This window comes from Hemicordylus capensis, chromosome 1, assembly GCF_027244095.1.
Source record: "Hemicordylus capensis ecotype Gifberg chromosome 1, rHemCap1.1.pri, whole genome shotgun sequence".
Lineage (NCBI taxonomy): Eukaryota > Metazoa > Chordata > Lepidosauria > Squamata > Cordylidae > Hemicordylus > Hemicordylus capensis.
The window spans coordinates 396,725,796-396,752,419 of NC_069657.1; the positions used below are offsets into that span (position 1 = coordinate 396,725,796).

Here is a 26,624-nt window from a genome sequence, read left to right on the forward strand (position 1 = left end):
ATAAATTTTAAAAATACCATTCAGGATATATCACAAACAACTCCCCTGCCCCTGACTTCCAGGTTCAAAAAACATATCCATGTGTCATAGAAAGTTGCTGTTGCAGACACATAAGCCCAAAGTAGCTGTATAGTTCTTTGGATCCTTGCCATAATGGATATGGAAACATCTGCTGATTAACATGCAGGAGAATTGGGGCTTTTTGAGAGCTTTTTTTCCACAAATATCACAGCTCTGTGAATATTAAAAGCTGGCAAGCTTTTATCTACATAAATTAACGCAGAAGATTTCACTTCAAGCATCCTAGAACAAGGGACAGTTCTCACGATCGGTGCTTGGGTAGGAGACGCATCTACCCAAGTTTGGGATCTGTCCATGCTCCCATTTACCAGTTGTGTGTGAATAAAAAAATGAGGTAGGAGTGGAAGGAAGTGACCAACTGCTAAGTGGCAGATGAATAGGAGGGCTTTTCCTCCTACCTAATTATTAAAGTGCAGTTGCTGGGTAGGATGGGGGAGTGATAGCAGAGAATCACTCCCCTCCCCAGTTTGTTTTTTTATTCACACATGATTGCATTGTTTGTATTTCTTGTATATTGGTCTATGATCGTAATAAAGTTCTCTTCTCTTCTGTTCTCACAGAGGACTGGTAAACGGGAGCATGTTCATCTCCTAAACTTGGGTAGAAGATCCTGAGGACCGATTGTGTGAAATGCCCTTAAGAAAAATTAATGAGCTCAAATGTGCCTGGATAGCATGTGACAAAGTCAAGTGGTCAAGCCTAACATTTGCCACACAATTTGGCCAAAACAATCAAGTAGTGATATTCCTGTAGCTTGTAAGATACATTTTCTGGCACTAAAAACTGAAATAAAGGAGAGCAGATCCACAAATGTGTGTAAGAGAGAGGTACATTTGGGTGTCCTGCTAGTAGACTGCAGTGGAAGCTCTAAACTTGCTTACTACAGAATAATCCAGACTGATCTCACGGCTGAATTGAACACTTTAACCAGAACACAGAGTTGCTGTGGTGCAGTTGCTAAATGTGTGACTTCTGTGCTTGGAATTCCCCAGTCCAAGGGAGGCCTAGTCTACACATGCAGCAAAATGAGGTAGTAGAGCTCTAGATAGTAAAACAGACAGCCATTTCAGACTGATACAAAGGGGCAGGGGAAATCATATTTCTTAATGCTCCCTTGTGTGATCAATTTATTACACCTATAGGTCATACAGAGAACATACAAAGATTAAAACAAGATTAAAAACACAATATGCCAACAGTAATATAATACATAATAATCAGGACAAAACAATAGCTTCTATGAATTAGACTTTAAACAAGATCTTAGTCTAATAGCGATATAAAAGAATTTCACCACCACCTTAGTAACTTCATTATTTTCATCCTCAAGACAAATTCAAATAAAAGGAGTCAGCTCTTCCTGGAAATTGCTCTAACAGAGGGAATATGAGTTCTTTCCTAGTATCATAGTAAAGGGAGCAATATAACAGCACATGCAAAACCATTTCAGGGAGGCCTGCACCACAAGGGCATAGGCCAAAATCTGACAATCCCTTATCAAATCTTTTTTCCAAAAGGGCTGAGGGCAACACATTCATACGGGCCCTAGTGAATGCTATCCTAAACTTTAAAAAGTGTAGGGAAGCTAAATATTTAGCACCTCTATTCCCCAAAGGGGGAAAGATACAATTAAAAAAAAGAGAGAGGAGAGCAGGTCCTATTTCCCCTAGAAACAAGATTCTGGTGCTCAGTGTTATGAAGGCATTGTATAAGTATAACCTTTGCCTTCTCATTTCCCATGAGTAGAATTTCAGAAGGAGATAGATGCATCTGCAATATTTTATTGTTGACATATGACAGCCAAGGGCTAGGAAAGGAGCCCCTCCACAGAAACAAAAAATAGGAGGGCTCCTGAATATCCAAGCAAAGTTTAATCCATCTGATAAAAGTAAGCTCCCATGCTTTAAAAAAACATAGTAAGAGATCCAGATTCCAAACATAACACTGAATAAGGTACACATTTGGGTACCCCAAAGATAGCCCTAAGGAATATTGATTGAACCCTTTCCATCTCTGATGTTACTCCCTGAATCCAAAGTGGGACCCCATAAAGTAATTGAGCTACAACCTTTGCTTGAAAAACTTGGAGAGCCATAGGTATATACTGGCCTCCTTTGGAGTAACAGAATCGCAAAAGAGCATTGAGAGTGAGCAATAGGGATAGAATACAATCTTTGAGATTTCCAGTTAAGATTATATTGGAAATGTATACCAAGGTATTCAAATTTATAAACCTGCTTGATATTTTATTTATTTATTTATTACATTTATAAACCGCCCCATCCAGAGGCTCTGGGCAGTGTTTTCCATATTTACCACCCACTTATAAAGTTTCCTAGCCTTAGTGAAAACCAGGACCTTAGATTTCTCATAGTTAATAGATAAGTTATTGTCATTACAATAACAGGCAAAGGCTCCCAGCAGTCTAAGGAGACCAAGACGAGTCTGGGACAATAACACTGCATCATCCGTATATAGCAACACTGGCATACGAATGTCGGCCAATTTTGGGGCGTGTGAATCTACCATTTCTAAACACTGCACTAAATCCTCTCTAATAAAACGTTTTGTGTCCGTCCGTGGACGGACACCAAGCGTGCGTTCGTGCCTCGGCTGTTCTGGGCATGCTCGGAGCGCATGCCCAGAACAGAGCCAGGGAGGCACAAACACCAGGACCCAGCGACCATCTTGGGCGGCCAGAAACGGCCGCCCCGAAGAAGCCGGGACTGCGGAGGAGAGGGAAACTGACCGAGGCGGCGGCTCTGCCGCCGCCTCGGCCAAAAGAGACGGAGGCCGGGGGCGGAGCGGAGGCCATGTAACTTTTTTTAAAAATTGCTCCCGCGGCCGACGCCGCCGACCCTCCCTCCCAGCTGCCGAGTCCCCCTTACCCTGGCCCACTTCTGTCGGCCGAAGAAAGTCCTTAATTTAAGAGGCAGAGAGGAGCTCGCAAGCAGAGCTCCTCTCTGTGCAAAGCCTCTTCCCGAACTGCCGCTTTGGGCGCAAAGGGCGCAAGTGCCCAAAGTGGCAGTTCGGGAAGAGGCTTTGCACAGAGAGGAGCTCTGCTTGCGAGCTCCTCTCTGCCTCTTAAATTAAGGACTTTCTTCGGCCGACGGAAGTGGGCCAGGGTAAGGGGGACTCGGCAGCTGCGAGGGAGGGTCGGTGGCGTCGGCCACGGGAGCAATTTTTTTTTTAAAGTTACATGGCTTCCGCTCCGCCCCTGGTCCCTGTCTCCCCGGCCTGGCGGGGGCAAGTGCCTGGGCCGATTTGGCCCTTAAACGTGGGGGGGGACACACAAAGGAGCTGGGAGGGCGGGCGGCCGGACGGCGGAGGGAGGGGGAATGGCGGCGGGGGGCCAGGAGCGCCGTTACTAGCGCCCGTTATTCAACGGGCCGAAATTCACTTGTCGTTGATAAAAAGATTAAACAATGAAGGAGCCAGAACACAACCCTGCCTGACACCATGAGTGGTGGGGATTGAATCAGTTAGAGCCCCATTGGGAGCATATCTGACTCAGACAGAAGAATTGACATGGTGCTGCATAATCAGGAACAACAATCTTTTGTCCATCGAGGATTTCCCAAGCTTGGACCACAATAATTCCCTAGGAATTAGATCGAACGCAGCTTTTAAATCCATAAAAGCAGCAAAAAGTCTACCTTTGGGAGCACTAGAGTATTTACATGCAAGATGGTTCAGAATCATACAGTGTTCAAGTGTGGAGTGACCCGTTCTAAAGCCTGCCTGCTCGGTCCCTATGATCTGCTGATCAGAAATCCACGTTTCAAGTTTGGATAACAGATAAAGAGCATATACTTTGCCCACCACCGAAAGCAGGCTAATGGGCCTATAGTTAGATGGGTCAAAATGGGAACCCCGTTTGAAGACTGGGACCACTATTGCTATTCTCCACTTTGCAGGGAAGATACCTGTACTGTTTATTGAAGTAAACAAATTAGATAAGACTGGGGCCCACCAATCCACATTGGCTATCAAAACCTCTGGAAGAATAAAATCAGGACCAGGAGCTTTACCAGTTTTGAGATGACTAAGTAAATCAGCTATTCCGCCTGACATAACCGGAGGGCACAGAGGTAACACCTCAAATGAAGGTGGCACAGAGAGTTGCGTGGGTCGAGCATCATTAGAGAGAGCATAAAAGTGGGATTCCCACATTCTAGCTGGAATCCTGCATAACATATTAGAATGGTTTGCCACCGAAACGATTTTCCAAAAAGCACGGCTGTCTTTTTGGTTCGTGGCCAGCATTAGCTTGTCCCAGGTGTGCTCCCTTGTGTAAAATGTTCAAATTACTTGCATGTTGAAAACTGGCACAATTAAGGGCTGATCCACAATCTCTTGCATTCCAACATGTTACTCTTTTACTTGCAGAGACGTTTTGTACATGGGGAAGAGCATTAGAAATGACATTCCTACAGCCAGACGTGGTAGAGGCCATTCTACCACCTCAGGATTGTACCACCTCATTCTGTTGCATCTGTAAATTCAGCTCAAATTTCATCTCAGCCAAGAGTTCACTAATGCCAAACTATATAGGAAGTTGCCATATACTCAGACCATAGGTCCATCTAGCTGAGTATTGTCTGCACAGACTGGCAGTGTCTCCATGGTTGCAGGCAGGAATCTCTCTCAGCCCTATCTTGGAGATGCCAGGGAGGGAACTTGGAACCTAGATGCTCTTCCCAGAGCGGCTCCATCCCCTGAGGGCAATATCTTACGGTGCTCACACATCAAGTCTCCCATATGTATGCAACTAGGGTGGACCCTGCTTAGCTAAGGGGACAAGTCATGCTTGCTACCACAAAACCAGCTCTCCTATAACATATATACATGTTATATTAAGCACATGACCAGGCTGGTGTGCTTGTTTTTTTTTTTTTTTAAACAAAAGCTTAAGTAGCATCTACAGGGGGTGGGGTGGAATCAGAATTAGGACTGTTGCAGGGATTGAGGGGGGCTTTAACCTGCCACAGTCTCTATCTGAATCAATCGTGCCCCCCCTCTCCAGCTACGGTTTAAGTTATTAAAAAAACAAGCACATCAGACTATTCACGTATTTAGCATGTAGTTTGATTCAAAGCAACAATGACAAGCCATTATCTCTCAGCTGTAGCCCCTCATCTGACCTACTCTGGTTGTAATAATCACTGAGATAATTGATGTGAAGGGCTTTGAACACTCATAGCCACAAAAGTGCTATGTAGAGTACTAATTTTTCATTTTAAGAAGGGAGATTGCTTACTAGTCCAATATGGTTGCAGGAGAGGTTGATGTGAGTCAGAACCAAGTTCTGCGCCAGGACTTGAGAGAAAAGGGTGGCCGTGGGTTCCGACAGCTCATTGCCACCCAGGTGAAGATTGGTCAAGGTGGTGTTTACCAGGAGGGCATGGCAGATGGCTTGGCCTCCCTCATCCTCTATGCAGTTGAGCCGCATATTTAGGGACGTCAGAGTGGAATTCTTGGACAAGGCGTGAGCAATCGCCTGAGCTCCTTGAGCACGGATCCTGTTATCACACAGGTTAAGAGTTACCAGTTTGCTACGGTTGATCAGTTTGCCAACAGCTCGTGCACCCCGGTCTGCAATCAGATTGTGGGATAGGTCCAGCTCTATCAGTGAGGGGTGGTCTAATAAATGTAGTATCAGGAGCCGAGCTTTATCATCATCCACTTTGCTTCGGCAGAGATTGAAGACCTACAACCGAAAAACACGATTACACTCCAGTGCATAAATTAAGAACATTTAATACAATATTTTTTTACCTCAAACTCCCAGAGAATCATTTAGTTCTCACTGAAAGTCAAGGGAGTTTGGCTTAAGTGCTTTTTGGAAAATGATTTTAAATGCATTAAGTGCTTTTTGAAACAGTTCACATCATCAGCATGTCATCCTTATGTCTCTCAAAACTGCTCATATAATTTGTACCAGCAAAGTGTCATTTGAAAGCTCCTGGTGTGCTGGCAGTGGTTCTAAAGTTAATTTTTCATAGGTTTTTCAGAAATATTGAAATCTAGATTTAAAAGTTTCTCTGTTGCCTTTAAGCAAGCCCAAGAAATTAAAGGCTCTCTGTAATATAAGCTAGCAGTCAAAACAGTGCTGACCCATCTGCAGAGCAGAGAGAGAGAGAGAGAGAGAGAGAACAAACACAATGTATCGTCGTCAGTTCAAATCCTGGATGGTATGTTTCCCAGACTATGGGGAACACCTATATGAGACAGCAGCAATATAAGAAGATGCTGAAAGGCACCATCTCATACTGTGCAGGAGATGGCAATGGTAACCCCCTCCTGTATTCTACTGAAGACAACCACAGGGTTCTGTGGTTGCCAGGAGTTGACACCAACTCAACGGCACACTTTACCTTAACATGGAAGCAGGGGCAACTGCACACACTGCATCTAAACTGGGCAATGGTTGTATGCAGGAAGGACCTGTGTGATTGACATCACCCATTAAGCCTTTAAATGGTACAGCAGCACCATAGGATGAAGCCATGAAAAAGTGGTTCCCATGCTTTGGTTGAAATGTATAAAAAGTGGCCCCTGGAGTCACCTCATCTTGAGAACTTTCCTAATAGTTTGCTTGTATGCCAAGCCAACTTGTTCAGTCTCACTGGATTTCCTAAGTTACAAACCCAGTTCACATCGGATTTTTATTTTGCTCTTATTCTTCTGTAATGCCAGGTAAAAGTGTTCAGGACTGGTATGCAAGTATGCTCTAGACTGGACTCTCTGTGTCTCTGGAAGTATTGATTTCATTGAATGATTCGGGCTGGAAACAGACATGCAGATCTATCAGCCTGCCCATAAACTAAGATTACCTTCAGAAGCTCACCTCTGGGTGCTCTTGTCTGAAGTGAGGTGGGTGGTAACCAGAAGAACTCCCTCTACAAAGAGGATTACCTAGCTCCTATGTTGCTATCCTTTTGGTCCTAGGCAAAGACCTTTTTATTCTCCCAGGTAGTCTTTTAATGTTTCAATTGTGCTGCTGTTTTCAACTGCCATTTTATGCTTTAACTTGTAAACTGCCGTGAGAAACATGAAGTTTCTCAACTTGTTGAAAAGTGGTATATAAATACATAAATAAGTAAGTAAATACAATCTTTATGACTTTCTGTCATCCTAGTAAATCTCATCCATCAGGCAACTTTTCTAGAAAGTGCTTAGTGTGGTCAAATATTGCTAAATACTATGATTGAATGTGGCTCACAAAATTATAATTTTGTCTTGAACATTTAAGTCTAGAACTTTAAACAGGGACAGGTTCTAATTTTAGGGTAGGTACTAGTCACCCAGGGGTGATCCAAAACATTTTGCTGCCTGATGCGAAGGACAATATGACATCCTCCCCCTCCATTTGCCTATAGGTGTACACGTGGTGCTGGGGAGAGGCAGCGCTTGCCACCCTTGCTGCTCCTCACCCTGCCTCATGGAAGGGCTGCTCCTGTAGTCACCTCATCTTGAGAACTTTCTTTATAATTTGCTTGTATAGCTAATGCCAGCTTGTTCAGTCTCACTGGATTTCCTAAGTTATGAACCCAGTTCACATCTGATTTTTTGCTGCCTACGCTTCTGTAACATCAAATAAACTTTAAATAATATTTAGAATGAGATTAGCATCCCTAATGGAATGAAAGGATTGTTAAATTGGTTTCTGACCTTCAGGAACTATAATTCTATTATGCTTGGGTAAAGTCATAATTACGAAATTGGACTTGGCAAGTTACCTTTAGAGTTGGAGACTTCTTAAGAGCATTGGCCAGTGAGCAGCAGTCCCGATAGGTGAACTCAAAGAGATTCCATTCAAAATTCATGCCACAGTCTTTCACACCGTAAGATAGGTGCAGCTCCTCTAGGTGGCAGAGGGCTGGGGCAAGTATGCTCATATCAAAATGATCCATGGAAGGTTCATCTATTCCAGCATCACTTTCTGTATCAGAGATTTCTTCCTCTTCCTTCTTCTGATCTAGTTTCACTGGTGGAAGGAACTGATCGATCTCTAGCTTCCTTACATATTCCTTGCAGAGTGGGATAACATCCAGGACTTGGTTTGGGCTAGTGGTGTCTGGAATATAGAACTTCAAGATGTTCTCCAGGTGACGCTCGAAGAACATCCGCTTCCAGCTGTTTCCATAGGAGGACACATCACAAACTGTCCACCTCGCCATGCAGCACCGTTTCCAGTAGCCTTCATCACTAATCAGGTTGGCAGTCACAGTGAGGGGCAGACTTGTGGAGATTTTGTCCAGAACCTTCCTTTGGTGTTCAGGAAGGAGGCTTTCCAAAATAGGATTTTCTGGTTAGGAAAAAAGAGAAGTTAGTACTACAGAGAAGTGTGGAGTCTTTTGTAGTTCAGAGTGTATATGAAGACCTCACCCAAATCACTCTCCTCTCAGATGATCATAACACATACAATTTGAAGTGTTGAGCTATTCAGCATAGCACAGCATCTCTTCAGTGGCTATTACTGGGGTCTCTGCTTCTTTGTTTCTTTTTAGATAGCAAACCTTTTGGAGACACAGAACCATTTCCTCATTCCTTTTGCTATGTAAAAAGAGGTGCTCTTATCCCTGGACCAAAGTCCCAGAATTTAATCATGGCTTTCCCTGTACAATTCCCCTCAGAATCCTGGGAACTGTAATTTGTTACACTGAGATTTCTCTTAAGGATACATAGCACCTCCCAGAACTACAGTTCTCAGCATTCTCTGAGAGAGAATAATTGTTATGTCGATTTAAGTCTGTATAGATACACCCACTGTAGATACACAGGAGATGACTATGACCCAGAACTAGGCAATATCAAGGAATCAACTGAGTATCTAGCAACAGCAGAGGAGATTTGATCTTAAATCAATCCTCAGAGGCAGATATAATTCTGTCCTGTGATCTAGTGATACTTTCTCAACAAGCTTTGCACAGAGAAGGAAACCTGACTTACTTTCAAAGTTGTTGATTATGTGTTGGATGCAGAGTTCCGTGAGCTGTGGAACAATGGCTAGAGTCCACTCAGGATCCTCAGCAATAATCCGTCGCATTCTCCGAGGGTTGGCTGCAGGATTATTTGCCATTGTCTGCCTTGGGGGAGGGACTGCATTGGGGTCTCCAACTGGCTCCTGCATCTTGGAATGCTAATGTGAAGTTTTGCTCTCCCTAAGTTAGAATTAAAGGAAAATTCTGTGCAAGATGGATCATTAACAATTCCGCAGCTATTGTTCCTAGGGGAAGAATTTACAGAACAGGTACGAATAAAGTATTTGCTGTAAATCATACTACAAGGGGCCAAAGGCCCTTCCAGCTGCATTTATGCAAATACAGTTATTAACCAGCTCAACCAAAACACCTGCAAAAACTGGTAAAGCAGTGTTTTTAAGCAGACAAACTTCTGTGAACATAAGGAGATTTAAGAACTGACCATTGTTTACAGGATTTGTTTTGCCTTTTGTTTTCTACCTGATTTCTGAATTCATAAATGGCCACTAACTGAATTTCAACCCCTTACTGAAGTGACGGTGAACAAATTAGGAAGTTACTCATACCCAAGTCACACAGAGAAGCTCAATGAAGCAGCAGTTCTGCTTCAGAGAGCAGCTGTGTGCCAGTGGAGGGCAGTTCCCACTAACCTGGATTCCCAGATGTTGTTGACTACAACTCCCAGCATTCCTAGTTGCAACAGCCTTTGCTGGGGGATTATGGGAGTTGTAGTCAACAGCATCTGGGAATCCCTGTTGCTGCCCATTTACCTGCCCTCTCCAAATGCTCAGTCAGTAACAAGAGAGAGAAGGAGGAGGAGCAAGGTCCTCTCACCATGCCCTCTCCCCTGGATGGTGATGTGGACTGGGCCAGGAGGAACAGAAAATAACATGGTCAGTGCTGATAGTGATGAGGAGGAGATGGGCCAACTCTGGGCAGGAGGGCTATAAAGGCATCTCGCTCAAAACCCATACTCACCTTTCTCTAAACTACTTTGATGTCTCTATTCCCCCATGTCATTCTCAGCACTCATAGCACTTAGCACTCATTCAGATTACCAGTTTACATAGCCTCCAAATTGCAGGTTATTCTTTGTGCAATGATACCGCAAGTGCTAATACAAAGGCACAATATATGAATATAATGAATATTTATATACTGCTTTTCAGCAGAAGTTCCCAAAGCTGTTTACATAGATATGAACAAACAAAACAAAGTGGCTCCCTGTCCCCAAAGGGCTCACAATCTTAACAATCTAACTATTACAATAAAACATCTACCCATAAACTGAAGGGGATAGCTTTGAAGCAGGAGGAAAGCAAAATTGCTGTTTGCCTCTGATTTGAACAAGGGGAAAGGATGCTCATAGCTTGCAAATTAATAAAATAAATACAGTAAATAAACAAAATGTTAAGAAGAAACAACAAGTCATTGCTAAGGGAGGAAGGTACAACTTTGCAGGTCCTATTAGAAGTTTTTGTTTAAAGGCTAGATGACTGTAGGGGCTAAAGTGGTATAGTGGGAGAATGTTCAGCCTTGTATAAGGGCATTATAATGTTAGCTGTTTTATTTTCAACTAGAGGGCCCGGGCACAGAGCATCTGTGCCTCTAGCTGGCCCGCCGCCTTGCCTCCGCGGTCGGGCCTGCTGCCCGCGTGCCTGGGCCTCCACGGCCTGGCCCTCCGGCGGCGGCCGCTTCTCCTCGGCCCACCCGCCCGGCAGCGGCGGTGGCCGCTTCTCCATGGCCCACCCGCGCGGCGGTGGACGCTTCTCCTCCGCCCACCTGCCCGGCGGCGGCCGCTTCTCCTTAGCCCACCCGCCGCTTCTCCTTGCGTACACACGCACCACGCATGCGCAGAACACCTGCAAGAGACACGGACGCAGGTACATTAGGGTTTTATTATATAGGATCCCCTTCCTAATGATCCCTAGCATGGAATTGGCCTTTTTTACAGCTGCCGCACATTGAGTCAACACTTTCAACAAGCTGTCCACCACGACCCCAAGATCCCTCTCCTGGTCAGTCACCAACAGCTCAGATCCCATCAGCATATACTTGAAGTTGGGGTTTTTCATCCCAATGTGCATCACTTTACACTTGCTAACATTGAAACGCATTTGCCATTTTGTCGCCCACTCCCCCAGTTTGGAGAGATCCTTTTGGAGCTGCTCACAATCCGTTTTGGATTTCACTACCCGGAAGAGTTTGGTATCATCTGCAAATTTGGCCACATTGCTGCTTAGCCCTGCTTCTAGATCATTTAGGAATAAATTAAAAAGCACCGGTCCAAGTACAGATCCCTGGGGGACCCCACTTCTTACTTCCCTCCATTATGAAAACTCTCCATTTATACCTATCCTCTGTTTCCTGTCTTTCAACCAGTTAGCAATCCACACATGTACTTGTCACCTTATCCCATGACTGCTAAGTTTCCTCAGGAATCTTTGATGAGGAACTTTGTCAAAAGCTTTTTGGAAGTCCAGGTAGACTATGTCAACTGGATCACCTTGATCCACACACTTGTTGACACTCTCAAAGAAGTCCAAAAGGTTGGTGAGGCAAGATTTACCTTTGCGGAAGCCATGCTGGCTCACTCCCAGCAGGGCCTGTTCTTCTAGGTGCTTTACAATTTTATCCTTGAGGATGCTTTCCATCAATTTGCCTGGAACGGACGTTAGGCTAACCGGCCTGTAATTTCCCAGATCGCCCCTGGATCCCTTTTTGAAAATCGGTGTTACATTTGCTACTCTCCAGTCCTCTGGTACATAGCCTGATTTCAGGGATAAATTAAATATTTTAGCAAGGAGGTGGGCAATTTCACATTTGAGTTCTTTGAGGACTCTTGGATGGATGCCATCCGGCCCTGGTGATTTGTTAGCTTTCAGTTTTTCCAGACAGTTTATAACATCATCCCTTGAGCTTTCAGTTTTTCCAGACAGTTTAGAACATCATCCCTTGTCACTTCTATCTGACTCAGCTCTCTAGCCTCCATCCCTAAAAAGCCTGGTTCAGGAACAGGTATATGCTCAGTATCCTCTGCCGTGAAGACAGATGCAAAGAACTCATTCAGCTTCTCTGCAACCTCCATATCCTCCTTAATAATCCCTTTCACTCCCTCATTGTCTAATGGTCCAACTGCCTCCCTGGCAGGTTTCCTGCTTCTGATGTACTTAAAGAAGTTTTTGTTATTCCCCTTGATACTTTTGGCTAAATGTTCCTCAAACTCTCTTTTTGCCTCCCTTATTGTCACCTTGCATTTCTTTTGCCAGAGTTTGTGTTCCTTGCTGTTCTCTTCATTTGGACAGGCCTTCCAATTTCGGAAGGAAGTCTTCTTCCCTTTTATGGCTTCCTTGATGGTACCCGTTAGCCATGCTGGCATCCTCCTGGACTTAGTGGTACCTTTCCTCCTTTTGGGTATACAATCTAACTGGGCTTCTAGTACTGTGGTTTTGAGTAAACTCCATGCACTCTGGAGTGAAGTAACTCTCCTGATTTTCCCCCTTAGCTTTCTTTTCACCATACTTCTCATTTTGGAGAAGTTTCCTCTTCTGAAATTCAAAATGTCTGTGTTAGACATCCTTGGTGATTCTCTCCCCGCATGTATGCTGAATTTGATGTCACCGTGGTCACTGTTCCCTAAAGGGTCGATGATACTGACATCATGCACCAGGTCCTGGGTGTCACTCAGAATTAGATCCAAGGTCGCCTTCTCTCTGGTTTGTTTCATGACCAACTGTTCTAGGGCACAGTCATTTAGCGTATCTATAAATTTGACCTCTTTGTCATGACCTGACTATGAATTTGACATTAAGGTCATCTGAGGAGGTTCGTCTCCAGTTGCCACCAGCTCGTCCGGCCTTCTCTATAGCTGCTCCGGGGCTGTGGAATGCGCTCCCTGTGGAAATCCATAATTTGAATTCTCTACTAGCCTTCAGGAGAGCCCTTAAAACGTATTTCTTTGGCCTGGCTTTCCAGGGTTTTTAAATTCTAACCCAATTTTGGGGCTTTTAATTACTGTAAATTGTTTAATTGTTGTTTTAAAATGTTTTTATATTGTTAATTGTGGTTATATTGTTTTTAACTTGTTTTAGCTTTTTATTGTTTTAATTGTAAACCGCCCTGAGCCATTTTGGAAGGGCGGTATATAAATCAAATAAATAAATAAATAAAAATAATAAATTTACCCAGTCTATGTGTGGGTAATTGAAATCACCCATGATTACAGCCCTGCCTCTCCTTGACGCCTCCCTGATTTCCTCCTGCAACTCCCAGTCACTGTCGGCATTATGATCCGGAGGGCGATAGAATGTCCCCAGTAGCATGTTCCTTTTCCGGCCTTGTATAGTCACCCAAACGGTTTCTGTGGAGGACTCCAGTCCACCTAGGTTTTCTAGCTTGTTAGATTCTATCCCTTCTTTAACATACAGTGCTACCCCTCTTCCAAGGCGCCCCTCCCTGTTCTTTCTATAGAGTTTATACCCAGGGATAACAGTGTCCCACCGGTTCTCACTGTTCCACCATGTTTCTGTTATGCCCACTATATCTATTTCTGCGTTAGCAACCAAGCACTCCAGCTCACCCATCTTGGCTCAGAGGCTTCTGGCATTGGCATATAAGCACCTATATACTGAATCTCTCCCCTGATGTATGCTATTCTTTTGACTCTGTGACCTGCTGGCACAGGCTTCCGTCTGCTCTTTATGCGGTTCTGCTCTGTCCCCTTCTGTTTTATCTTAATTCTTTGCAGCCTCACACTTTAAAGGATGGCTTTTGCCAAACGGGATACTACCCAGCTCCCATCGGCTGTTCCCCAGGTGTCATTTTAAAAGCTGCTCTGCAACCTTTTTGATTTTAAGCGCCAGCAGTCTGGTTCCATCTTGGTTCAAGTGCAGCCCATCCCTTTTGTATAGGCCTTGCTTGCCCCAAAATGTGTCCCAGTGCCTAACATGTCTAAACCCCTCCTCCTGGCACCAACGTCTCATCCACGCATTGAAACCCCTCAGCTCTGCCTGTCTCACTGTACTTGCACGTGGAACAGGTAGCATTTCCGAGAATGCTACCTTGGGGGTCCTGGACTTCAAAATGCTACCTATCAGCCTAAATTTGGCTTCCAGGACCTCCCGACTGCATTTCCCCACATCGTTGGTGCCGACGTGCACCACAACAGCTGTCTTCTCCCCAGCACTGCCTAGGAGCCTGTCTAGACGCTGCGTAATGTCCGCAACCTTCGCACCAGGCAGGCAAGTCACTGTGCGGTCAACACACGGGTCACAAAACCATCTCTCTATCCCTCTAATGATCAAATCACCAACTACAAGGAGGCCCCCCACCCCCCAAAGGAGTATCCCCTGTGCGAGAGGATATGGGTTCATCATCCATGGAAGGGGTCCCTTCTAAAGGAGCATTTCCCTCTTCCTCAGACCGATGTCCTCCTCGCCCAAGACCTTTATTCTCCCTGACAGCAGAGGAGCTACCAGCCCTGGAGTGGGATGCCTCCATCACATCCCTGAAGGTCTCGTCCACACGAGACAAAGGTAAAGGTAAAGTGTGCTGTCAAGTCAATTTCGACTCCTGGAGCCCACAGAGCCCTGTGGAGGGAGATACCCGAGTTATATTTATGTGTCATCAAAATGGACCGAATGTATGCGGCACAAAGTTAAGGGGAACATGCTGGCTAGCACTGACACACTGACCATGTCCCTGATCTCCCTGAGTTTAATGCTGGCCTACATGAATTCAGAGAGACTTTATTCTAATGTTCCAGGATTCTGGATAGTCTGCAAACATGCACTGAACCTGGGGAGAACAGGGGGTGAGGCTACAGAGTTGTGTCAGGAGCATGGTAAGCAAGCATGCTGTTGTTTCCCCTCTACCTGGGTACTTGGTACCCATTGTTATAATGGGTGAATAGGGCTGTGAAACAACATTTCATGTACCCATTGCAATCGTGGGGGAAATTATACCTTCTGTACTGTCCTCAGAAAGAACTGAGGATTTTTCAGAGTACAAATGGTGTTTAGATTAGATTAATGGTTAGATTAAAGACTTTTGGACATCTAGTGGCTGATGTTGCCATGCGGGAAAGGAAAATCCAAAGCTGCAAAGACAGAATTACAATGGGAATGTGGAACGTAAGAAGCATGAATATGGGGAAGTTCAACACAGAGAAAGATGAAATGAATCGACTACAGATTGACATCTTGGGCATCAGTGAATTAAAGTGGACTGGAATAGGACACGTTCAGTCAGAAAAACATACCATTTACTACTCAGGACACAAGAAACAAAGAAGGAACGGTGTTGCTTTCATAGTCAGGAAGGATATAGCAATGACAGTACTTGGGTACAATGAGGTCAGTGACTGACTAATATCAATCAGATTTCATGGACAACTCTTTAACATGACAGTTCTTTAAGTCTATGCCCCAACAACTGATGCAGCAGAAGAGGAAGTTGATGAGTTTTATGCTCAGGTTCAGTCTGAAATTGACAGAACATGCAAGCAAGTTGTCCTGGTGGTGGTTGGAGACTGGAATGCCAAGGTTGGAAATGGTAGACAGGAAAACACAGCCAGGCTGTATGGCTATACACATTGACTTCACCAGATGGAGTACACAGAAATCAAACTGATTACATTATTGGTGCAAGGAAGTGGACGAACTCAGTTATAACAGCAAAAACATGGCCGGGGGCAGACTGTGGAACAGATCACAAACTGCTCATGGGCAAGTTCCAAGTCAAGCTAAAGTGGAAAAACAAAGCTATCCAGCTTCCATGATATGATCTTGAGAATGTACCCACCATTTTCAAGGAGAACATCAGGAACCGCTTTGAAGTTCTGAACCTCATTGACAGGGAGCCCGAGGAACTGTAGAATGAAATCAAAGAAGTTGTTAAGGACGAATGTGAAAAGAGTCTGCCAAAGACCAAGAAACAGAAGAAAACGAAATGGATGTCAGAACAGATGGTGGAAATTGCCCAGAAGAGGAGAGAAGCCAAAGTCAATAAAGATAAAGACCTCAGGAAGGAACTTAATAGGAAATTTCAGAAAGCTGTTAGAAGAGACAAGGAGCAGTATTACAATGACATCTGTAAAGACCTTGAGGATGGAAATAGACACGGAAAAACAAGGAAAGTTTTCCAAAAGATCTCTGAACTCCGAAGGAGATTCCAGCCTCAAATTGGTATGTTAAGGGACACCAAAGGACAGATAGTAACTAATTCAGAGAAGATCAAACAGAGATGGAAGGAGTATACTGAAAATCTGTACAGCAGGGATGTCAGCATCCAAGATACTCTAGAAGATATTCCCTATTTGCAAGAACCTCTAGTACGGGAAGATGAAGTTAGATCAGCACTCCGGTCATTACCAAGTCAGAAGGCTACAGGAATTGGTGGAATAACTACAGAAATATGGCAAGCAACAGAAGAAGAATCAGTCAAGGCTCTAACCAAACGATGCCAGCAAATCTGGAGAACACCACAGTGGCCAACAGATTGGAAGAGGTGAGTCTACATACTCATACCAAAGAAAGGATACTTAACAGATTGTGGCAAACCATTGCACAATCCTTAATTTCACATGCTAGCAAAATAATGCTTAGGATCATACAACGCTGATTAGAGCCCTACGTGGAAAGGGAAATGCAGGATGCTCAAGCTGGTTTCAGAATAGGCCAAGGAACAAGAGACATCATTGCTGATGCATGCTGGATAATTGAGAAAGCCAAAGAATACCAAAAATAAGTCAATATGTGCTTTATTGACTACAGAAAAGCCTTCTATTGCATCAACCATGTCAAGTTGTGGAATGTCCTTAGGAAAATGGGTGAACATCTCATTGTTCTCATGAGAAACCTATACACAGGACAGGAACCCACAGTACAGATAGAACATGGTGAAACAGACTGGTTCCAGATCGGCAAAGAAGTAAGACAAGGCTGTCTACTTTCTCCGTGTTTAATCATTTTATATGCTGAACGTATACTGAGAGAAGCTGTATTGGAAGAAGATGAGTGGTTTTAAAGTTGGAGGAAGAACATCCACAACTTGCACTACACTGGGTATAGATGATCTGCAAGCTCGAGTAATGAAAGTCAAGGAGCACAGTTTAAAAAATGGGACTATGACTAAATGTAAAGACTAAACTAATGACAATGGTTACTGCAACCAGCCTCAGAACTGCTAATGAAGACACTGAAGTGGTGGATAGCTTCTGCCTTTTAGGATCAACCATCAACAGTAAAGGATCCAGGAGTCAAGAAATACGCCGCAGACTAGCACTTGGTAGGATTGCAATGAAGGCCTTAGAAAGGATATTTAGATGCCGTGATGTGTCTATACCTACAAAGATTAGAATTGTTCGGACAATGGTTTTTCCCATGACACTCTATGGATGTGAGAGCTGGAATTTGAAGAAGCAAGATAGAGAAAGTATTGATGCTTTTGAACTTTGGTGCTGGAGAAGACTTCTGAGGATACCATGGACAGCCAGGAAAACAAACAAAAGGATCATAGAACAAATCAATCCAGAATTTTCACTCAAGGCACAAATGACCAGGCTCAAACTATCATACTTTGGACACATTATGAGAAAACCCAGCTCCCTTGAGAAGTCCATAATGCTGGCAAAAGTTGAAGGAAAGAGACAAAGAGGATGGCCAGCAGCAAGGTGGATGGATTCGATTATGACAACAATGGATGCATCACTGAGAGATCTTAAAGGCCAAGCTGAAGACAGATAATCCTGGAGAGAATCTATCTATGTAGTTGCTAAGTGTTGACACCAAATTGAAGGCACTTAATCAGTCACTATTGCTCATAAAATACAATATCCCCATTGCTATTTTAAGGGATGGCATCTGGATTCCGCACAACAGGCTATAGTTGTAATAGTGTAGTATAATAGTGTAGAATGAACATGCTTGTCTCCTAGGTTTTGATCATTTCAAATTCTATGGATCATTTAATGCATAAAATGTTAATTTCACATACTATATAGCATTTAAGAGTGGGAACTTGCATCTCTCTTGCATTACAAAATCAGCAAGTTCTAGGTGTGTAGAGCTTACACATCTCATAGTAGGAGGGATGAATGAGTTCCCACATGGGCAGTCAGAGCCACGTAGTAATAAGACTGTTATTAAGAAATAAGTATGTGCTGGCTTCGGGTGGGCTATGGGGTGGAGAATGTACATAAACTCCTTTCCCCATGTTGGCTGCTACTTGGCAGCAGCAGCAGCAGCAGCAGCAGCAGCAGCAGCAGCAGCAGCAACAACAACAACAACAACAACAACAGAGCAATGCCACCTGCCTTTGCTTGGCCCACTATTGGATTGCATAGGCTAAAATAATAAAAACAATAAATAAAATGTTAAAATAACTGACTGACATTCCCCACAATTATCTGATTATCTAGACCCATTACAAACTGGTTTTCAGGCAGGCTATGGGGTGGAGACTGCCTTGGTTAGCCTGACAGATGATTTTCAATTAGGACTTGTCAGAGGGAGTGTGACTCTGTTGGTCCTTTTGGATCTCTCGGGGGGCTTTCAATACTATTGACCAGTGTTCCCTCTAACAGGGATTCCCGAGTTGTTGTTGACTACAACTCCCAGAATCCCCAAGCAAAAGCCATTGCAGCTGGGGAGTCTGGGAGTTGTAGTCAACAACATCTGGGAATCCCTGTTAGAGGGAACACTGCTATCGGCCATAGTATCCTTCTGGAACATCTGAGAGTGTTTGGGGTGGGTGGCACTGTTTTGCAGTGGTTCTGCTCCTACCTCTCGGGCAGATTCCAGATGTATAACTTGGAGATTGCTGCTGTTCAAAATGTGAACTTTTATATGGCAACCCCAGGGGTCCATACTGTCTCCAGTAGGGATGTGCACAGAACCCGGTTCGAAGGTGGGGGGGTACTTTTAAGGACCTGGGAGAGTGCTCTTACTCCCCCCCACACACAGTTGTGTTCCCCCGACTGGCGCTGTCATTAAATCAGTCCGGGGGAGGGGGAGCGTCAGTGTACCTCTTTGCTGCCCTGGTACATCATGGACTGGAAGTGGCCGGAAGTGTCCACTGCATGTGCACACATTGCAACATGTGCGCAAGCAAGCGTGACGTGTCCATGCACAGCAGACACTTCCAGACACTTCCAGTTCGTGATGTTCCAGGGTGGCAAGGAGGTATGCTGCCGCCCCACGGGACCAATTTTAATGACAATGCTGGCAGGGAAAATGCTGTGAGGGGGAGGAGAGCACCCTCCCCGGTCCTTAAAGGTATCCGCCCCACCTTCAAACTGGCAGTCGTTGAGCTGAACCGGCAGTCGCACACCACCAGTCCCTAGTGCTTTTTAACATCTACATGAAACTGCTGAGGAAACTCATCAGATTTGGTGAAGTGTGTTATCAGTATGCTGAGGACACCCAAATCTATCTGTCCATGTCAACATCATCAGGAGAAAGCATAACCTCCCTAAAGGACTGCCTGGAAGCAAACGGCGACTGAATCCAAATAAGACAAAAGGTACTTATTGTGTGGGGTCAGAACTTGGAAAAAGATTTTGATCTAGAAAATTCCGGATGGGGTCAAGGAACGGGTAGACAGTCTGGGGGTGCTACCAAATCCAAACCTCTCCTTGGTGAACCAGGTTGAGGTGCTGGCCGGAGGTGTTTTCTATTGGCTTCAGCCAATAACTCCAGCTGCATCTGCTTCTTGAGATAAACCACCTCAGAACAGTGGTATATATGTTGGTTACCTCCAGACTTGACTACTGCAATGTGTTCTATGTGGGGCTGCCTTTGTACATAGTTCAGAAACTGTAGTTGGTACAGAATGCGGCAGCCAGGATGGTCTCCAGGTCATCTTGGAGAGACCATATCACTCCTATACTAAAAGACCTACACTGGTTACCAATAAGTTTCTGGGCAAAATACAAAGTTCTGGTAATAACTTATAAAGCCCTAAACAGCTTAGGCCCTTGGTATTTAAGATGACGTCTTTTCCGCCATGAACTAGGTTCATCTACAATTGCCACCAGCTCATCTGGCAGCTACGCAGGGAGAGGCCTTCTCTGTTGCTGCCCCAAGACTCTGGAATGCACTCTCTGCTGAAGTAAGAGCCTCCCCTTCTCTGACAACTTTTAAAAAGTGTCTAAAGACTTATTTTTTCACCCAAGCCTTTTAACTTGTCTGAGGTTTTAAATTGTTTTGAGGTTTTCATTTTTAATTGGTTTTATATTGTTGTAAACTACCCAGAGATGGAAGTTTGGGGGAGTCTTCAAAATTGAAAAATACATAAATATACAAATAAATATTCAACAAAAAAGGTTATCCATGTAGTTTACATACCAAAAGGCGGATTTTTACTAGAGGCAACTTGTTCAAACCCCAGTATAAGCCATGTATGTGACACCTCAGCCTGTCTCAGTCCGACTTATTTCACAGGGTTGTTGTGAGGATAAAATGGGGAAGAGTAACTATAGATGCCACCCTCTGTTCCTCTGAGGAATAGCGGGACAAAATGTGTTGTTTTTTTAATTGCAAGTCACTCTTGCTTCCTTTCCTCCTCTTTTCATGTAACACCCTAAGCGGTCCATGCGCTTATTGCAGAAGACAGAAGATCTTATCTGAACCTAGATCTAGGCCTGAATCTACATCCACTGGGGCTTACTAACTGTGATCACACTCAAGGGAATTTTCATAAAATTGTAAGTTTGGATAGAGCCGAGTATTAATCCCAACTCAATGTCCTAAGGCAAGGTTCTCCACACAGTGATCCACATCACACCTCTTTAGATTAACCTGTAACCCACACGATACAATGCCACAAGCAGAACAGAAGAACAAAGTGCCTGATGCCCGAGGTAAGGTAAAGGTAAAGTGTCTGTAGAGTCGATGTTGACTCCTGACGACCACAGAGCCCTGTGGTTTTCTTGGTAGAATACAGGGGGGTTTACCATTGCCTCCTCCCATTCAGTATGAGATGATGCCTTTCAGCATCTTCCTATATTGCTGATGCTCGATATAGGTGTTCCCCATAGTCTGGGAAACATACCAGCCAGGATTTGGACTGACAATCTCTGACTTGCTAGTCAAGTCATTTCCCCACTGTGCCTCTATGCAATACAAGAAACAACCTAGCAAAACTGTCCAGGGCGTTTTCCACACAGCAGGCTTTACCGAAAGATTACTAGGAGGCTTTGCTACTGCGAGTTCAAAATTGCCCCAAAAAGCTGACGCAAAAAGTGGAATTTCCCCCCCTGGATATAAATCAGGCTACACTCTAACACATAATGAAAACCCCGAATCACGTGTGAAGTGCTCCCTTATAGCCAGCCTGCAAGGACTTTGGGTAAATCTGGCTGATATGTGAACACACACTCTCCATTCTGGAGAAGATGCTAAAAGCCCTGTGTGGAAAGCACTCAGGTGGCTTAATCAAGTAAGACAAATGACACACTACAGGGGAAGGAGAAAATGTAAGAAAACAACCTTAATGTGTTTGTGGCTCCAAGATATAGTGATTTCTTAAAGGGTAAATTAAGGATGTTCCCTTATACAAGACCAAAAGCTGCAGCAGTGATTAACTACCTACAGCTATTCTGCTGTGTATTAATGACTGAGAAAACCTAATGTTGTGGAGTTTTAGAATAGAAAACTCTATTTGAGTTTTCATTGCATCCTGTTTTAAATTATGCATGATATTGCTTTAAAAAGGGTACTACGTTAAAAGTTATTTTCAGTGCTGAAGATCCAAAGTTGTATAGTTTGACCTCCTACAGTTAATTAAATAGACTTTTTAAAATGGGTAAATTAAGAATGTCTCCATGAGGCAAATGAAAAGAGAAGTAGCAGATAAACCAAGAACAGCATTGTCTACATAAGATCAGACTCCAGGTCCATCTAGTGCAGTATCCTCTTTCTGCCTGCGGACAATCAGATAGGAAGTCCACCAACAGGGCATAAAGACAGAAGCCTTCACCTAGTTTTGAATCCCAGCAACTGGAATCTACCTCTATTCAGATAGCATGGTTGGCCTGCTAGTAGACCTTTTCTGTTAAAAACCAGTTGGTATATCCGTTTCTGCTGTCCCCCTTTCCAATTATAGCTTTACTAATGAGCTTCATAGGTATGTGTAGGCAGAGGCGTATCTAGGGAAAATAGCGCCTAGGGCAGGGGTGGGGAACCTTGGCACTCCAGCTGTTGTTGAACTACAACTCCCATCATCCCCAGCCACAATTATTGTGGCTGGGGATGGTGGGAGTTGTAGTTCAACAACAGCTGGAGTGCCAAGGTTCCCCACCCCTGGCCTAGGACAAACACTGAAATTGCACCCCCGTCCAAGCATCTGACACCCATCTTTCAGATAACTTTACCATAATATCAGCTGAAAAATACAAGTCAGGCTCGTTAATCTTTTAATATTTCAAAAACTATTTTAGCAGTGGACTTAGCCAGACTAAAAAATGCTGGAAAACTACAAATTTCAGTATGCTGCAGCTCATGAAATACCCAAATACTATGTGGAGGTGTACTTGGGAAACTAAACAGAAGTGCCTGTCTAATTCTCTGCTATGCATTGTAGCATCACCATTACATAAGTTTTAAAAATCAATGGAGAATTTGACTTTTCCCAAATACTCTGTAAATAATTAAAGGATATGCAGAGTAAACTGTGTCACTGCTTGGAATATATTCTAGTATTTCAGAAAGACAGTTAAAAGGAGAGAAAGAGAGCAAGAAACTCCAAGTGGGCCTTAATATTAAGGATTTCACACTGATTCAAAGACAAACTCACCATTAATAGCCATATTAGCAAGACATCAGATTTAACTCACTTATCACAAGAAGCAAAGTAAGAGCAAATGAATACAATCCTAGCTCATAAGCATCAGCTCAGTATTCACAAGCCCTGATTCTCTGTACATAGTGCCAATCTGAATATGTGTACAGTGACTTATATTATATATTATTATTTTTTACCTGTAGCCCCTTTGGGGGGCTTCCTGAAGGCTGGGGTTTTTGAAAAGGTTCCTTCTCCCCCCACTGGCCTCTAGGGCCTCGCAGGGACCATTTGAGCATGTGCAGTGGCCATTTAAAAAAAAAATTTAATGGCCACTGAAAACAAAATGGCCACCGCGCATGCTCAAATGGCCTCTGCAAGGCCTGGCATGACCTAGGGCCTCACAGAGGCCATTTGAGCATGCACGGTGGCCATTTTGTTTTTGGCAGCCATTTTTAAAAAAATTAATTTTACAAAATGGCGCCCCCCTTCAAGTGGCGCCCAGGGCACGTGCCCTGCCTGCCCTGCCCCTAGATACGCCCCTGTGTGTAGGCTGAAGTAAATTTGGGCTTGCAATGAGAGACCCACACTGTGATTTGTTACAACTGAATGGAAGGTCCATACCTTTCCTTATACTCTACAGCACAGTTTGATGGGGGGCTATTCACATGGCTGCACTGGTACGTGGTCAGGTGGGAAAGCAGGTGGGACCAGCCCCTGAGTGACTCAGCTGTTCCTCGGGTCACCTGCTCAGACCTGACTTCTGTAATGCGCTCTATGTGGGGCTGCCTTTGTATGTAGTTGGTTCAGTTGGTTCAGAATGCGGCAGCCAGGTTGGTCTCTGGGTCGGAGAGACCACGTTACTCCTTTACTGATGGAGCTACACTGGCTGCCAATAAGTTTCCGGACAAAATATAAAGTGCTAGTTATAACTTATAAAGCCCTAAACGGCTTAGGTCCTGGGTATTTAAGAGAGCGTCTTCTTCACTATGAGCACCACTGCCCATTGAGGTCATCTGAGGAGGTCCGTCTCCAGTTACCGCCAACTCATTTGGTGGCTACACAGTGACGGGCCTTCTTGGTCGCTGCCCCGAGATTGTGGAAAATGCTCCCTGCTGAGATACAATCCTCCCCATCTCTGGCAATTTTCAAAAAACACCTGAAAACCCACCTTTTCGCCCAAGCTTTCTCAGCTTCCTAAATTTTTTAGGTTTTAATCTCTGGTTTATTTTTAAATTGTTAAATGGTTTTAAGTTTTTTGTATTTTTTTTAACTTGTTTTATGCTATTGTTAACTGCCCAGAAATGAAAGTTTGGGGCAGTGTACAAATTTGATAAACAAACAAATAAACAAACAACCTTCCCCCAGATTACTGCTCTGATCCCCAACAGCATGCAAACTGCATGCCCACACAATCAGCACTGCTGGGAGCAGCGCGGATAAATCTCCATGCTGTTCCCGGCAGCGCTGTTAAACAGAGACTGGGAATAGTGCCTCCGCAATGTTAATCCCACAGTGTACTGCACAACACGTGTGATGCATTGGGGGATTCCCCCAAGAGACGAAAAGATGGGCACTATAGGCACCTGTCTCTGCGTGCGGCCGAGCCAGTAGTAGCCCGTCTGGCACACAAGCCCTTGGGCCGGGTTAAGGGAATGCTCACTTCCTTGACCTCAGCTAACAGCCAGGCTAAGAAGTGGGGCTAGGCAGCGCTGTGTATGAATTAAGAATTAAAATCATCCCAGTCTCTGATCGACACAGTCTCCTACCCAAAAGACCTACCTAACCTTCTACAAAGAAGCTGGCATCCATGTGAAAGTCAGTGCCACAGTCCTGCACACTTCCACACAACAGTACTTTGATCCTACATACTACTTCTATCTTACAAAGAGAGAGGGAGGTGCTGCTGAAGAGATCAAGCTCATTATTTCCTTCCCTTCATGAGGTTGCTCTATTTTGCTTTCTGACACAAAGAAACCACTCTTGGTGTGCTAAAGCCCTGGGGGCTTGAAATCTTTGTAACCGGCAGTAGGCTTTGACAGTCCCTCCAGACCTCAAACTGTCTGGGATAGAACTGATAAAACGGCTTGCTCAGTCACAAGAGCAGAAATGTATAAAATGTGAAGAACTTGAGAAACAAAGGATAAATGATTTGTGCTGCATTCCAGAAAATGTGTCCGCAAAGTCTTCCTTGGTTATATTCACTGCAAAAAGCAGGTGCTACAGAAAAATTATGTGCTAGTATGATGGTGGGGAATTGGAGATATGGAGAAACATGACAGCAAATGGATACTTTGGTCTTTGAGAAATGAGATAAAGCTGCCTGAAGGCCAATCTGACATGAAATCTGACTAAGGGGTGTGTGAAATCAGCTTCTTCTAATCCGTTCAGTCGTGTCTAACTCTCAGTCACTCTGGATCAATGCACTCCATGCCATCCTATCTCATACAGCTTCCTTTAATTCCACCATGGTCATTCCAGTGTGGAGTAAATACTGTGGAGCTAAATGCTACTGTGGAGTAAATACTGTACAGTTACAGATGGCCAAGGTTCCTCATCCCAAGAGCCCATACAAGAACCTTCCAACATCAAAGAGTAGTGGCTCTCACAACCAGAGATGTAAAATTTCTAGAAATTTTTAAGTCATGAGGGGGAACATACAATTTCCCCCCAGAAAAACACAAAAATGTTGGGGGGAAATGAAATATATCCAGTACTTTTTTTTAGTACCCTTTACAGTCTAAAAACAGATCTAAAGTAAAGTACCCTTTACAGGTCTATAGTTTCTTTAGGAGCATTTATTATGTAAAACCTCCTTTGCTCATAACATTGATCATGTTTGTTATATTACATTTAGAAATATAGTTTGTTCAGACAATTAGTCCAAATATAGTAATTTACTTTTAAACGTTATTTAATTTGTTACAATTGGACTACAATCTGCTGAACTCCAAATATCTCTTTAAGCCAGTTTCCTTCTATTTTCAACATCAACTTTTTGTCTGCTTCTCATAAACTGTCAAAAACTGTTTAAGAGAAGCAGGCAAAAAGTTAATGTTGAAAACAGGGAGGTGGGGGCACGGAAATTGGCTTAAATACAGTGCCATGCCCCACCAACTGAAGAGTGGGGTGAGCACATTTATTCCATGCATCCCCAAACCACATCCTCGCTTCTACGGAGCTCAGAGGCTCCATTACTACTAATGATTGTGTCAACGCTGCAGAGATGAGCCTCTTACTATTCCCAATGGGAAGCTTGTCACTGCAGCAATGATGCAATTCTTAGGAGCCATGGAAGCCCTGCAAGCTTGGTTTTTATTTATTTGCTGCATTTATATTCTGCTCTTCCTCCAAGGAGCCCTCGGTAGAAGTGAGGATGTGGTTTGGGGATGCACAGAACAAGTGTATGCGCCCAATTCTTGGATCAGTGCGGTACTGTGCTGTATCTAAGGCACTATCAACATTTTAATAAAACAAAGTTAGTTATTATGCATTCTGAACTTAGTCTCCTCCAGTGTCATGCAAATACAGAAAGCACTCATTTTCAGAAACGGGGGGGGGGAGGGGGGGACTTACTGAATACAATTTTGCCACATGAAAGTTTGTTTAATCAGTCTCATTTTCTGAGCTATCACTACCAGCAGTTGCTGCTTTTTCAGATCCTTCATATGAATGACTTATGAAAACTGAATTGCCTGGATTGAGACAAGCCTCTCTACCTTTTCAGATGTTCATTTATTTCTTGATCTGGTATATTTCCAAACAGACAAATTTATT

At 43.9% G+C, this 26,624-nt stretch overlaps 2 protein-coding genes across 4 annotated transcripts in view; one reads left to right on the forward strand and one right to left on the reverse strand.

Moving 5' to 3' along the window:
* Window positions 1–26,624, reverse strand: part of TCTE1 (t-complex-associated-testis-expressed 1) — a 38,541-nt gene that overhangs the window by 2,714 nt on the left and 9,203 nt on the right. For all 3 annotated transcript variants that reach the window (XM_053304696.1, XM_053304688.1, XM_053304703.1), the window contains 3 exons: window positions 9,037–9,248; window positions 7,824–8,392; window positions 5,342–5,791 (listed from right to left, as the gene is read on the reverse strand). In XM_053304696.1, coding sequence (XP_053160671.1) covers window positions 5,342–5,791; window positions 7,824–8,392; window positions 9,037–9,217 — 1,200 coding nt within the window. In that variant the 5' untranslated portion in view covers window positions 9,218–9,248. The remainder of the gene's footprint in view (window positions 1–5,341; window positions 5,792–7,823; window positions 8,393–9,036; window positions 9,249–26,624) is intronic.
* LOC128339364 (uncharacterized) overlaps window positions 20,886–26,624 on the forward strand; it is an 84,044-nt gene continuing 78,305 nt past the window's right edge. The window contains exon 1 of the mRNA XM_053283132.1: window positions 20,886–20,933. Within this exon, the coding sequence (XP_053139107.1) occupies window positions 20,886–20,933 (48 nt within the window). The remainder of the gene's footprint in view (window positions 20,934–26,624) is intronic.